Source organism: Empidonax traillii, unplaced genomic scaffold (assembly GCF_003031625.1).
Source record: "Empidonax traillii isolate 1590-97213 ecotype Southwest subspecies unplaced genomic scaffold, ASM303162v1 scaffold519:size850040, whole genome shotgun sequence".
In the NCBI taxonomy this organism is placed as follows: domain Eukaryota; kingdom Metazoa; phylum Chordata; class Aves; order Passeriformes; family Tyrannidae; genus Empidonax; species Empidonax traillii.
In genome coordinates this window covers 430,420-444,723 of record NW_020955712.1, presented here as the reverse complement: position 1 = coordinate 444,723, position 14,304 = coordinate 430,420, and the positions used below count along the sequence as shown (strand labels likewise).

Below are 14,304 nucleotides of genomic sequence, written 5' to 3'. Positions count from 1 at the left end.
AAGAACCCAAAACGCAACCCCCCCGAAACAACCCACAACAAGCAACAAAGCCCTTCGCGCGCGCACAAAAAACTTTTCCGTTGCCGCGGTTTATACTTTTTTTTTTTTTCTGTATTTTGGGGAGGGGGTGACCCCCCCCTCCCCCCATCCCCCCAGCGGCGCCCCCCTCCCCTCCCGGGGGCCCCGGCGCTGCCTCCCCGCCGTCCCCGCGCGGTGCCGGGGGATTAGGGGCCGGGCGGCCCCGGCGCTGCCGCGGCTCCGCCGAGCCAAGGAGGCCCCGATCAGACAGCCCGAGCGGCAGATAGCAGGGAGACTGGCGCCAGACGGACCCTTTTGTTTATCTGACAGCTAAATATCAAGGCAATCACCGCCTCGCTGCCCTGCCTCCAACCCCCAGAGCTAAGACAAACAGTTTTGCTAAAAGAATGCCACTGTTATCATAAGTTCCTATCTTTTTTCCTTTTTTTTTTTTTTTTTTTTTTTCTTTCTCATGGCTCTGCCTTTATTTTCTCTGTACTTTTCTAATTCCAGAGTCTCCCCCTCCACCCTACTCCAGATACCCAATGGATTTTCTCAAACCAACTGGTAAGTGGACTTTTTTTCAATGCAGATAAAAAAGAGATAAAAAAAGGGAAAACAGACCCTTTCTCAGGGAAAACAGTGTCCTGCCTTTGTCATGCATTTCGTTTTTGGCTGCTTTAGTGCTTCTGTGCCTCTTACTACCCCTGGAAGAATTAACATATAATTTATCTAAGCCACCCTGTGCACAAAGTAGGATTTTAAAACTCTGGCAGGAAACTCCAAGAGGGATTGCAGTGCAGCACAGGCCTGTGCTACTTGAGTCAGCCAGGAAAACTGAGGGCTCCAGTTGGAAATGGCAATGCTCCCGCACCCCTGGGTGAATTTTTAGGGATTTAGGTTGGGATCCAGCACAGCATCTCTCTGATGCCTGGGAATCTCAATGAACCTTGACAGACTTGTTAGAAATCTTTCTGAGTTTTATAGAAGCCTAATCCTGCCTCATCAGACTTAAAAAAAAAAACCAAAAAAACCAAAAACAAGAAAAGAGGTTGAGAAGTTTTTTTTTTTAAATGTTGTTTTTTGTTTGTTTGTTTGTTTTGTTTGTTTTTTTGGGTTTTGGTTTTTTTTCTTCTTCTGATTTTTTTTTTTTTTAAATTTTTAGCACCACTCTGCATGCCTGTTGCTTGTAATTGAATGTCAGGGTGCCAGGGGAGAAGCCCATTTGAGGCTGGCACCAGCTCTTTTGCGGTTGTCTGCATAAACTCTTGGTTGGCAGCGAGCTCGCCGAGTGTGAGATAAATCAGGCTGGAAGAAGGAGGAGAGGTGGGGAGAATCGGAAACGGGGAGGGGGGGGGAGCTCGGGAGGAGCAGCTCCTGGCTCCCTGAGGATTAGTGGATCTGGAGTGCTGGCTGGAGCACGGTGGTCTCTGTGGTCATGGCAGGCAGGAGTGGCACGGCGGTGCAGGGAGGCAAAGGTGGAGGTATTTCTGAAGACCAGTGTCAGGTTGTTTGATGGGTTTTTTTTGGGGCCAAAGGAACGGCTTTTGTAAAATTAACTCTCTTCAGTTTCTTTGTGACTAAAAGAAACCTCAGCCTTGAAGCTGCTTTGGTACTGTTGTGGGGTCCCGTCCTGCCCACTCTTCCCTTGGAGGCTGCACTGTTGTTTTTCCCCCTCTGCAAACTTTTTAAGAACACAGAGAGGTGTTCCTAAGTGTTACCCAAGTAAGTTACTGCGTTAGTTGTTGTAAGTTAAGTGTTAAGTGTTACTGTGCCTCCTGGAAATAAGCAGAGCTGTTTAACAAACAATCGGGTTACAAGGCATGAGCTGTTTTGCCTTGGTGTAAAAAAACAGGAGATAAAAGCTTATGAATGAAAGAGGGATATTAGAAATAGGTTCAGCACTCCGGGCTTGCGCCAGGATGCAGTAGGGTTGTTCTGTAAGAGACTCTGAGGGTCTGCTGGGTCACAAAGTTTTGTAGGAGTTGGCATCGTTTTGACTGCATCCCTGCAGTGCTCCCCCAGAAGTTCCTTATTTCTGCCTTTATGGCCCTTCTCTCCACCCATTGATGATCCTGGCGTGGGGTGCAAAGGGGTTTGGAGTTGCACTGGTTAAAGGGTTAAAGCTTGGTTTTGGTTTCCTGTGAAGATGTTGGGATAAATCTATTAGCAGCATTTAAACATCCAATTTGCCTCTGCCAGGATCTTATTTTCAGTTAGCCGAATGATATATTTATTCATTAGCAAGTGTTGACATAAGGTAGCAAAATGTGTGTAAACAGAAAAGCCGCAGAACATGAATGTGCCATTTCGAAAGGAAAAGTTATTCCTATCGGCCAATAGGAAGTGATTAACGCTGCCCATCGGAAGCACAGAAACAACTGGGTTACTCACCAAAAAGTCCTTTTTTTTTTCCCCTTTTGAAAGAAAAATTCCCTTTGGCAGCTGAGGTCTTGACTAACGGGGCTGCGACAGGCACAAGCGGAGCCTGGAAGTCTGTTGTGGCAGGTGGGTTTTGCAAGCTCAGGGTTTCTCAGTGTTTCCTCTGCGGAGGGGTTTCCCTTCCCAGCACTGGTGCCATCCCCTGCGACAGTTTCCCAGCTGCTGTTGAGAATTGCTTGTCATGGGCTGGTTAGATGGGATGGGGAACAGTAGGTGACCATGGGAAGGTGTGAAGATTTTTACCCGGCTGATGCACATCATCTGTCTTCTCCCCTGGGATCTTACAGCCCCTACATTTAAGACTCTGGTGGTGGGGCTGGGGATGTTCACTCAGCAGGAAACTCACGCATTTCCACCAAGAGTGAAAAAAGTTTTTTAAATGCTTGGTGCTTCGTCTTGTAAGTGTTTCACATGGGCGGGCAGGCAGGTGATACCTGCACTGGTGATCAGAGACTCAAAGAATACTTTGTTTTGTGAGAGATCCTAAAAGCCATCTGGTCCAGCCCTCCTGCAGTGATCAGGGACATCTTCAACTAGACCAGGTTGCTCACAGTCCTATCCAGCCTGACCCTGAAGTTTTCCAGGGATGGAGGATCCACCACCTTTCTGGGTAACCTGTGCCAATGCCTCACCACCCTCATCATAAACAGTTTCTTCCTTGTGTCTTGTCTAAATCTCTCCTCCTTTAGTTAAAAACCCTTATGATGGCAGGATTAAATTAGGGGTTTTTTGGGTGACAGAGGCTGAGATGGGCTGTGTTGCAGACTGGAGGAAAGCAGGGATGGACAGGGAGCTTTGAGTCTGTCGTAGCTGATGGTCAAGTTACCTGTGGGAAGGCTGAAAATTGGGCTGACTTGCTTGGTCATAGAGTCCCACAATAATTTGGGTTGGAAGGAACCCTAAAGCTCACCCTGGTCCAGGTATGGACATCTTCCACTATCCCAGGTTGCTCCAAGCCCCGTTCAACCTGGCCTTGGACTTGCCAGGGATCAGGGAGGACTTTCATCCATCAAGGAGAGGATTTTTCCTCTTCGTTACAGAGGATATTTGCAGGGATGGATGATGATGGCTTGCTCTGGAGGTGTGGTGCTGCTCAGCATTCCCCATGTCCCTGGAGGAGCTGCTACTTGCAGCTGTGTTGAAAGCGAGGTGGGTTGTAGTGCCCTCAAATAGTTCAGGTGGGTTGTTGGTTCATCCTTAGGTGAGACAAGGGCCTGCAAGTGGTTCCGCTGTGCCCCTGAGTGACTGGTCATGGTGGTGCTGGAGTATGAGAGCGCAGGAGACTCGCTGAGATGTCTTTGCAGAGCCAAATGCCCTCCTGTGGCATCAACTTTCATGGGAGCTGGAGGTTTGGCAGCGTCCAGGAGCTATTTGGGACCTTGCAAGGTTGGGCTGGTGGCCACCAGGAGTAATTGTATGTCTCTGCAGTGGTTTCATACTGTGGGAAGGCAGCGCCAGGAGGAGACTGATGTGCAGGAGGCTGGGATAAACCTCTGATCCTGTGACCTGTATGGTGCTGAGGATAAAATGAACCCCAGTACCCCTTACTAACAAGAGCCCTGGGCAGCTCTGAGGGTTGTGGGAAGAGTGCCAGGATGAATCCAGCCATGAGAGTCCTGCCTTTGGGCTTATCCCATACCTGACTGTCATGGTTGGTCTAGAGTTAAGGTGCACCAACTCTGCGTCTTGTAAAGAGACTTCAGAGGGTAGTTCATGGATGAGGGGAACTGTCTGTTGGATGGTGGGACACAGGAAGGGAGCTGAGGAAGTCACGGAAGCACATGCACCTACTGCTAGTGTTGTGCATTTTAAGTTGGAATAGGATTTTGTCCTGTGGTCCTGTCTGATGTGCTAACAGAGGACCTGGTCATGTCTGATCCCTACAGCAAGACAGTGTGGAAAGGGCCAATTATGTTCCTTATCGGCAGGAACTCCTCAGGGAGCTGTAGCTGGGGGCAGAGGGAGCCCAGGGCAGGGCAGGGTGGTCCAGCCTGCATTTAAGAAAACATCTGTAGTCCAAACAGGTTGAAGCCATCCCAAGGTTATGGTGGGGGGAATCTTCTGTCTAGACTAGAAAGGGTTAAAAAAAGTGGAAAACTTGTTTCTTTAAAGCACAGAAAGCAGGACAAGGCATTTAGGGAGCCAAGGCATTTAGAGATCGTATGGTATACAGTGTTTCACAAGTAAGTCTATTTCCTGTCTCCCCTATTGTTTTCGGTTTGATTAAGTATATCCTGTTAAACTGTATATTCCTGTTAGGGCTTCTACTTTACTCTGATAAAATGAGGTTATGCAGACAGGAATTTCTTATTCACTGGGATTTCAGGGATGGGATCTGGAAGAACTGCTTTATCAGTAGGGAGGAAAACCATCTCGTCTCTCCTGGTGGTGACCCTCGCTTTGAGATACATATGTGAGCAAAATGATGTCATTAGGGAGCCCAAAGATGGTGAAACCCAAAGCCCCCGAGGACCAGAAAGTTGCACGAACTTTACAGGCTTGTTGTCCCTGAGCTTGTAGTCCTGCATGGTTGTGACCAAAAAGCTGGAGTTTCCATGTAAGACCAGGAGATCAGTGTTGGCTTCTGGCTTGTCACCTGGAGGAGCAGGCTTGGGATGGAAAGCCTGAGCTCCAACACCCTTGAGCTCAAACACCTCCACGCATCAGGAGAAACCTCTTAATGGATCAGACAATCTTACCCTGCCCTCTGGCTGTGCGTGGAGTAGGTCCAGTTGCCCACCTGACCCGGGAGGTGACAGTGAGATCTGCCAGAGCTGGCGGTGACAAAAATCGAGCATGGGAACGCAAACTTAGCCTGTCTGCCGCAAAAAGGCGGCGATGAGACATCTCCCTTTCGGTTCCCGTTTTGTCGAGTTACAGGTGTCGACTAAATTGGGTGCATAAAGCCATGATTTAAGCATTTTTGGAAGCTCGCTTGCATCAGGACGGTGACAACCTTGATCTCCTTACCCGGTGACTGGGCCGGAGAGGTGGCAGCCAGCCTGTAATTTCTGCTGGTCTATAATCTGTGTTGGCTGGTGATGAAGCGCAGCCTTGACTGAGACAACGAGTTAGGGTGGATGCTTCTTGATGAACTACCGTCTCTGCGCGGACAATTAGTAATTGCTTCCTGCTAAGCCCTTTGGAATGTGTGTTCTGCTTGCGGCGATGCTGGGAGCCTTCAAAGAACCACCTATATACTGATTATTCTTTTTTTCTTTTTTCTTTTTTTCTTTTTTTTTCCCTTTTCCTCTGCTCCAGCAGATTGTCCAGACTCTGTGCCTTCCTCCACTGAAACAGGGGGAACTAATTGTCTAGCCCCTGGGGGGCTTTCAGGTAAGACATCTCTTTCTTGTCCTTGATCTTGGCCGCGGGTTGCGTTGACTGGGGGTCCTGAGGGAAGGTTAAGGGATGCTGGGGGGGTTTGGGTTTCACTTCAGTGGCATCTGTGCACCTCTCGCGCAGAGGATGTGTTGAAATCCCAGGTGAAGCTTCTCCTTTGAATTCCAGCCTTATGGCTCCATTCGTTTTTGGACTGAGGCAGGAGGAGGTGTGATGGGGAAGGCTAAGTGATGCTGGCTGACTGTTTGTTTGGATGTGTGGATTATGGAAGTAGGTATACTTGAACTTCTGGGAAGGATTCAATGCCAAGATGTCCTAGACTTGGTGGTGGTGACATCTCTCTTGTCTCTGGGATGAGAGCCATGCTTGGACTTTGCTCCTGGTAAGGTCACCAGCATCTTGCATGTGATGCACAAGGGTCATAGTGACCAGGGAGGAAAGGTGGCCCTGTTTTATGCAGAGGTTGTTGCAGAGGGAGTTGGTGATCCTTATGGATCCCTTCCAACTTGAGATATTCTACGATTACCCATTTGCCGTCTCCTTCAGCCTCCAGGTGCTGTTACACAGTGGGGGGCTGGAAGACACCCCCTCTTTGCTCACCCTTCTTGGGCTTTTCACAGAAATACAGAAATAGAAATTGAGAATGGTTTGGATTGGAGAGAACCTTTTAAAGGTCATCTAGTCCAACTCCCAACCTCTTTTCCAAGGTGTGATTTCTCAAGCGCCACACGTCCCATTCCGGACTGGACGGCTTGGTGGCTGAGCTCTGTCTCTGAAGTGTCTGAAATGGTGTACCTGCAGGTACTTGCTGATGTTTGAAGGTGCTTCCCTTTGTGGGGATGTCTCCTTGATTTATGATTTATTCATCGCCCCGAAACTGGAATTCAGAATTAGGTCGGCGGCGGCCGCACGCGCGCGTGCATCTGCCCCTGCCTCTCTCCAGGAATTGCGTTTGGTGTGGATGTCTTTAAGTGAGCCTTGTTTGTTTTTCTTTGGGTGTAATATATACCCTGTCTGTTATTTGAGAGGGGAGCATATTGTTTGTTCAAAGGCCCTAATGAGAATTAATCAAACGAAGGGGGAGAGGGAACAGAGAAGCTTGTAGCTGGTTTTTTTTGTTGTTGTTGTTGGGGTTTTTTTTGGTTTTTTTAATTCATAAGACTTTGGGTTTTTTTATTTTTTTGCTATTGGAGCCTATAGCTTCAGGGAATTAAAAAAAAATAGAGATTGTGGAAAGAAAAGACAAGAAGCAAAACAACACAATAAATAAGGATGTTGTTAGATCTTTCTTTTTTTCCTTTTTCCTCCCGAAATACACCCATTGCAGAGGGGAGGAGAGAGTTCAGTTCCACAGGATACCACATGAAATAAGCAGAGGAAGTACTCGCTTTTAAAAGGGGGCTTTCTGTAAGGTTCAGCCTTTTGATAACATCTCGTCTGGCTGCTCTGCTCCCGAAGGGAAGGCGGGAGGTGGGGGCTTGGACTGCAGGAAATAACATGGCTCATTCCTGGTGCCTTCTGAAGGGCCATGGAAGGGGACCTCTAGCTCCTTAATTGAGCTTCTTCCCCAAATGAAAGCACATTTCCACCTGAAAATACATTTTTTACTTACTTTATTATATTGTTATTATTTCACTGGATTTTATTTTATTTTTTTTTTATGTCTCCCTTATCAAAGGTTCCCCCCTCCTCCCCAAGCCTGGAAACAGAACCTTTTACGATCATTAACCGCTCTTTTTTTCCTCCCCAAATGTAATTGTAGCCATTTAGTTTAATGAGGAGCTGATAGGAGAGTTGGCTCATGAAGGGATACGGTTAGCTACCCAAGCCCTGAAACAAAGCCGAATGCCTCCACATGAAAGAGCATTTGTTTTGAATTTGCTCTGATTTACTGGCATCTCCCTTCCGCGTGCAGAAGTGCAGCGCTGAAAATTCCCAACTGGAGGGACCCAGTCAAGAAAGGAAAATAAACGCACTTTGCAGCAATCCTCCAAAGCTCACTTTCTCCTTCTTTTTTTTTTTTTTAACTCCCCCCTCCTGCATATTTTAGTTAGCAGGAGAGTGTGTTTGAAGGGAGCTTTAATGAGTTATTGGCAGGCTAGTCAGCCCGCTCTTCGGCTCGGTCTTACCTACGTTTGGGCAGATGGGGATGAGAGTGATGCCGGCTGGAGAATCCAGCATCCCTCATCCCCTGCAGAGCCGTACAGGTTGGATTTGCAGTTCTTTGGTGAAAGGATGGCTTAAGAAAAGATAAACCCTGAACATTCTGGTAGTTTGGAAACCAGACTGGGTGGCTGAGGAGAAAGATGTCGTGGTGGGTGGTGGTGGGTTCCTGTAGCACTGCAGGCTTTGGCCACCAGTGACGGGCTGTGGGTGCTGCTGTAGCGGTGGAGATCATGGTCAGTAGACCTGCTCTGATGCCTTGAAGTTGGAAGAGCAGGATATAGCAAGGAAGATGGCTCTCAGCACTGAGAATTTGGGAATGGGGACAGCCAAGGGTTCACAGCCCCTCTGGCAGGGAAACCCGCATGGGGGGGTTGAGAGGGTGGTGGCAAGAGGAGCATTAAAGGGGCTCAAAGTAAGTGCCCCTTGCAGCTCTCCACGAGGATCCTTTGATGATGAGGAGCCTCAGATCCAGCCCCTGCCGGGGTCTGTCTCTTTCTGGAGGCTGAAAGCAGTTTTGTTGATGGATACCAGAGGCCCTGGAGGATGTGGCGGGGGGAGCGGCACGGCCGGGGAGATGCACGGGGAGTGTTTCCCCCTTGTGATAACTGAGCTGCTCCTTTCCTCCCTCCTTCTTCTTCTCTCTGTTCTGTCTCCTGACCCAGGAATGCAATGTTGGTCAGCCCTTCACGCCGTGCTTGGTGCCCTCCTCTCATCCCATCTCTGCTCTCTCTTCCCCAGCTACCCGGTTCTCCAGCCGATGGACCCCACACTCTCCCCGAGGCACTGAATCTCACTTACGTGTTCTTGCCTTTATTTATTTTCTTATATCATCTGTATTTTTGTCGGTGGTCAGTCCGTGGGTAGGGCAGGACTCCTCGGTCACGTTATCTCCCATGTCACATTATCTGACATGGCTGTGCTCAGGTATTACCAGCCAGACCCTTTCTGCCCTCAGTGTGGTTAAAGAGCGAAAATATCCCATCGGAGATAAAAATAATTCCCGTAAATGGGAGACAGAGGGTGGTTTTCCTGTATTTCGAGCTGACTTGTACTCAGCAGATGTGTTTGGTTGTGACTTCTTTCAAACAAGCAAAGCCACGCTTGGTGAGCCTGGAGGTGGCCGGCCCATGGTCCAGGGGCATTGGATTGGTGGGAGTGAAATTCCTCTGTGACCCATGGGGAAGCTCTGTTCCAAGGGTAGAAGTGAGCAGATGGTGTTTGATGGTGTTGGGGCTGGGGTTTCCACGGAGTGTGATCCCCCCCAGCCCTGGACATCTCTGTCTTGATCCATGTGTGGCATGGGACTGGTGGCTCTTGGATGATGGGAGTGTCCATGGGATGGACACAATCTGGGATGATTGTGGTGTCCATGGTGGGTGAGAAGGTGACTCTCCAGCAGGACAGGTGAATAGTGCTGGATCTGCTGGCAAAGCAAAGCTCTCCAAGAAGCTCAGAGCTTGTCATCAGAGAGGGAAAGCAAGATGAGCTGGCTTGTGTCCTCGCCGCCTCCACTGCTCTTTTATTTATAGAGGTTGTTCCTAAAATACCAAACCCCAGAGTTTACCCAGATTTTGGCCCAATCCTGTTCACTTACCCAGACTCTGGAACTGCCCCAGGGTTTCCAAGAGCCAGTGTATGTTGAGTGATGATGCTTGGTGAGCGCTGGATCAAGGCTCTGCAAGGGTTGAGTCCGGGAGACCTGCAAGGCACTTCTGCAGCAGGCACAGACTCAGCTTCTCCCTCCCAACTCCACACTAAAAAGATGGGGAAAAAAACCTCCAGAGGCTGGAGAAGCATCAGCATTGCTCCCTGCTGTGGGACCTTGTCTGGTTTAAGGGACCTCTTGGCTGATTGACATTTCATTCCAAAATTGCGGACAGGCCGGGAATGTTTCACTATGCCTCTGATCCCTGCTGGTATCTGCTCACCAGGGAAGAAGCACCTTGTCCAAATCCGGAGCTATTTGCTCCCCGAAGTGGCTCCCCACTGCTCTCCCCCCGCCCATGTAAACAGGATCCTGAGCTGTTCCTCTGCCAGAGTCCTGCCTGTGTTTTCCCGTTCCCCCTACTTCCACCTCCCTCTCCTACAGAGTTTATAACCTCCTGTGAAATGCCTTTATTTACAAATTGGCATCCTATTATAATCTGAAATTGAGACTTCTTCCTGTGGAACTAGGATTGTATATTTGTCCCAGGGATAAACAATTGCTTGGGAATTTTTTTTTCTTTAAGTCACTTATTTTTGGTTTATTTTTGAGCTTGTGTCCTTTTAATTTTTTTCCTTTTTTTTTTTTTTTTAATTTAAATTTGCTTTGAGCTTCGCGGGGCGTTGCACCCTTTCCTTCCCAGCCTCGCTGGAGACGCGACTCTCCCCTCCACCTCCCCCCACCCCCTTGCCTACCTAAAAACCACCATCCTGTCCTGGAAAGGACAAGGTTATCAGGGGTTAACGCCAGGATGACAGCACTGGAGCCTCTGGAGCAGAGCAGGCTGCCTGCCAGACTAGGAGCCTCCCGGCTCGCCTCGCACATCATCTGACCGTGGCCGACTGGGAGGAGGGAGCCGGCGCTTGGCACCAGCCCCGGGCTCTTGGCTTGGCCACCCGCTCTGGTTCCTTGAGCCCTGTGAGGGCTCTTTTTTTTTTTTTTTTTTTTTTTTTTTTTTTAAGGGGGTTCTCACCCTATGGGAACCCCCCTGGGACACGGCCAGGATAGTCCTTGTGCTGCCGCAGGGATGCAGGGGGCGTCCTCCTCGCAGCTCCAGGCGTTTCGCCGAACAAAATCCTTCCAAAGCAAATAGAATCCATTTAATAATTACTTTTAAGTGCTCTAGAGCCTCTTGAGCCTTTCCTAGATACTCTTCTAAGATGCATTTTATAAAGAAATGGTGGCAGGGGTGCTCCCCCCATTAGGTACTGGGTGTTTCAGTCCATACCTGTACGGCTCCATTAAATCCATTTTTCCAGATGCCGATTGATTTTCCCAACCTTTGAAACAGCTGATGATAAAATGCAGAGGAAGACCCCGCAACCAGCAAATCTGCCATGGTGGGGGATGATGCTGTGGACCAATGACGGGGACTGTGAGGGGAACAATCCCATTTTAATCCCACAATGTGGCACTTTTTAGGGGAGTAACGAGCGCACAGGGGCGAATTTTGGAAGTTAGGTGTGTCGATCCAAACCGCTCGCAGCGGCCGCCCCCGTGAGCGCCGGCAACTTGATCATTGGGGTCATTTAAAACTCGACGGGACAAAAACACTCGTAGAGGAGCAGCCCCGGGCTGGCAGGGACTCGGGGCTGCATCGTTTCCATCCCTGCTGTCTGCCAGTGGGTATCACTTACACTAGAGGAACCAGTAACATTATCCACATGCATTTCCCCGCCACCGGCATGGGGGGGATGCCTATTTCGAACCGCGGCGGCCAAGACCGTAAACCTCCATGCTGTGCTTAAAACGGGGTTTTACGCCCCGTTTTAGGGCGCACGGGAAGAGAATTGTGTGTGAGGACCCGCTCCCCAGCCCCAAGTGTGCTCCAGCAGGGCGACAGGCCGGGCAGGTGGGTGGGTGCCAGCCCCACTGCCGTCCCCCCGCCGGCGTGAATGACCCACGCCGCAGCCTGGCCGCCTGCCTACTGTCACAAAGGAGCTTCCTTTCCAGTTTATTTTCAGCGCCGAGATATTATTAACCGCCGAGGCACGGTCTCTCCGCTCTAGCCACCCTTGCTTTTTGCCTAAATTGCTTTGTTCTCAGCCCCCCATCCCGGCTGCTGGCGTGGCCCCGGTGCCGCCGGGGTACCGGCTGCGTCACGGCTGCTGTTGAGGAACAGAGGGCACGGAGGAGCGGGAGGCCTGATCCTGCTCGGGGCTGAGGTCGGGCGAGGGAAGGAGCTCTCGGCGGCTCGCAGGATTTCCGCCTGCTGTCTTTGGATTAGCCCCTGGGTTTTTTTTTTTTCTCTCTCTCTCTGCCTTTTTTTTTTTTTTTTTTTTTATTCTTCAACTTCTTCTTTTAATAAAGGCAGCGTCTTGGGTGTTGCCATCTGCTTCTTCCTCTGCAGGTTATTTCACTTGTTTTCTGTTCTCTTTTGTTATTTTGTTGCTTTTTTTCCCCCTTCTTATCTTTCTTCTTTTTTCTTCTTTTTCCTTCTCTTTCCTTCTCTTTCCTTCTCTTTTTCTCCTTCTTTTTCTCCTTCTTTTTCTCCTACTTTTTCTTCTTTCCTTCTTCTTCCTTCTTCTTTTTCTTCTTATACTTGTTTTCCTTCTTCTTCCTGTTTTTCCTCTTCTTCTCGTTTTCCTTCTTCTTATATTTTCCCTTTCTAATGCAAGAAAAAAACTTTTCTGGGCAGGCATTGCAGGGATTTTCCATCCCCATCCAGGGAAGGGTGGGGGCTTGGATCCCCTGGGCACAAACCTGCTGCAAGAGCCACCCTTGAAGGGGGATCTTTGCCCATGGGCTCAAGTCACTGGTTCCAAAAAGCTTTTTCCAGGGGGTTTTGTCCTGCTGAGGATGTGATGTGGTGTTTGCTAACAGGTAGCCCTACTCTCTTTTTTCTTTTTTCTTTTCTTTTTTCTTGATTTTTCCCTTGGTTTTTTTTTCCTCTCCCCTCTTTTGGGTTACCATTCAGATGCGTGATGATAACTTTCACCCTGTTAATTAACAGGAAACATTGGGACAAGACAGGAAATTACATCAGTCTTTTATGAGGAAAGAGCCAAGAAAAAAAAAATGCAAGAAAACATAGTTATTAGTGAAAGGAAAGAAAGTGCCAGGGGAGGAGGAGAAAGAAGGAGAAAAAAAGGGAGGAAAAAACACCATCCCATGGGCCCTGCTTTTCCGAGGGAGGCTGCTCCAGCACTTGATTTTATTATATTGAAAAATATTTGACTAGCAGGGTCACCTTTGCTTGAGTGCGACGCTCTGGCTTCCCGAGGAATCTTTTTTTTTTTTCTTTTTTTTTTTTTATTTTCATGCTTTTTCTCAGCTTCCTTCCCCAAACTGTGAGGCCTAGGAAGCTCCTGGCCGGGAGACTAATTTTGGTTTGGCTGCTCAGCCCTTCAAATTGGTCCCCACCCAGTGTCATTATCTTGGTTTTAACTTGCAAGGAGAAAAAAAAAAAAATAAAAAAACCACCCTGTAAGAGCTGGCTCAGCCCTTCTCTACCCTTTTAACCTCTCTGAATAAAAAAACCCTACTGGCTTCAGCCTCCCCGGCTGGGTTGTGCTGGCAGTGCCGAGGCACCGTGGGGTGTTTGCAGGAGGTCCTGGTGATGCTCTTGTGATGCTCCTCTATTTCTGATGGCAGGTACCTGGCCCTGTGGTCCTTCCTCATCCTCAGGGACGAAGGGAGATCCCTGGTGGGGTGCTGAGGTTTGACAAGCCACCTTTTGGGGTGAAGTCCTGGCTCCCATGGGCTTTCCTCACTTTTCCTTGAATACCTGGGCAGGTGGAAAGGCAAATTTTGCCATCATGAATAATTCAGAACAGCTGGGGGCTCTTAACCCTTGTTGCAAATATGTAGCCATAGGTACACGTAGTAAGTGAGATTGTAGATGGTTAAATATTCAGCAAAATCTATTCAACCTATTTGTACAGTTTAATGTAAATGGAGATAATATATCCAATATATTATATGTATAATTATAAAGGGTATATTCAGTATATAATGAACGTATTCAATATATTCATTGTATATTGGACAGATTCCATATCTCTGTAGAATTCTGTATAATACATATATAGGTTAAATAGATTTTGTGTGTTAGAACCAGACCTGCACCAATAAGGGCTGGCTTTGTGTTGGAGAAATAGGTTGGGAAGGTGGTGGAAGCTCAAACGTCTGTGGCTTTTGCAAGTGGAGAGGCTGGCTCTGGATCCAATGACTTTTGGTGGTGGAAACCTATGGGTTGAATTTAGGGATGACAAAAAAACCCCAGGCATCACTGGGGAGGAGGAAGACCCTCCATGGCGGGTGACATGAAATAATACCAGAGGAGTTACGTGTCCGTTCACACGCCGGTGTGCAAGGTGGGATTTTGAGTGGAAAAGCAGGGAAAATGGCAAAATAGTCGAGAAACTAAACCCTGAGATGAGGTCCTGCTCACCCACGCGAGATGACTGTCAGTGACCCAGTGCCTGGGCTCTGACAGCACCTTCCCAGGCTGAGCGGACGGAGTAAATAACTCCATAAAATCATTCTTCGAGCAGGAATCAAATAACAGGAGTTTTATTTGGAAAAGGAGCTGGGAGCCTGAAGTTACATCACTGCGTTTGAAGTGATGAATTCATTTGCTTTGGAAGCCAGGCTGAGACTTCTTAGCTCACGATAAGGAACAAACCCAT

At 48.6% G+C, this 14,304-nt stretch overlaps 1 protein-coding gene across 2 annotated transcripts in view; it reads left to right on the top strand.

Annotated features, from left to right (window-relative positions):
- The window catches only part of SMAD7 (SMAD family member 7), a 29,439-nt gene that overhangs the window by 2,334 nt on the left and 12,801 nt on the right, over positions 1–14,304 (top strand). Inside the window, exons 2-3 of one of the 2 annotated variants that reach the window (XM_027896884.1) lie at positions 532–585; positions 5,722–5,796. In XM_027896884.1, the coding sequence (XP_027752685.1) occupies positions 532–585; positions 5,722–5,796 (129 nt within the window). The remainder of the gene's footprint in view (positions 1–531; positions 586–5,721; positions 5,797–14,304) is intronic. The other variant, XM_027896885.1, reaches the window with a different exon arrangement.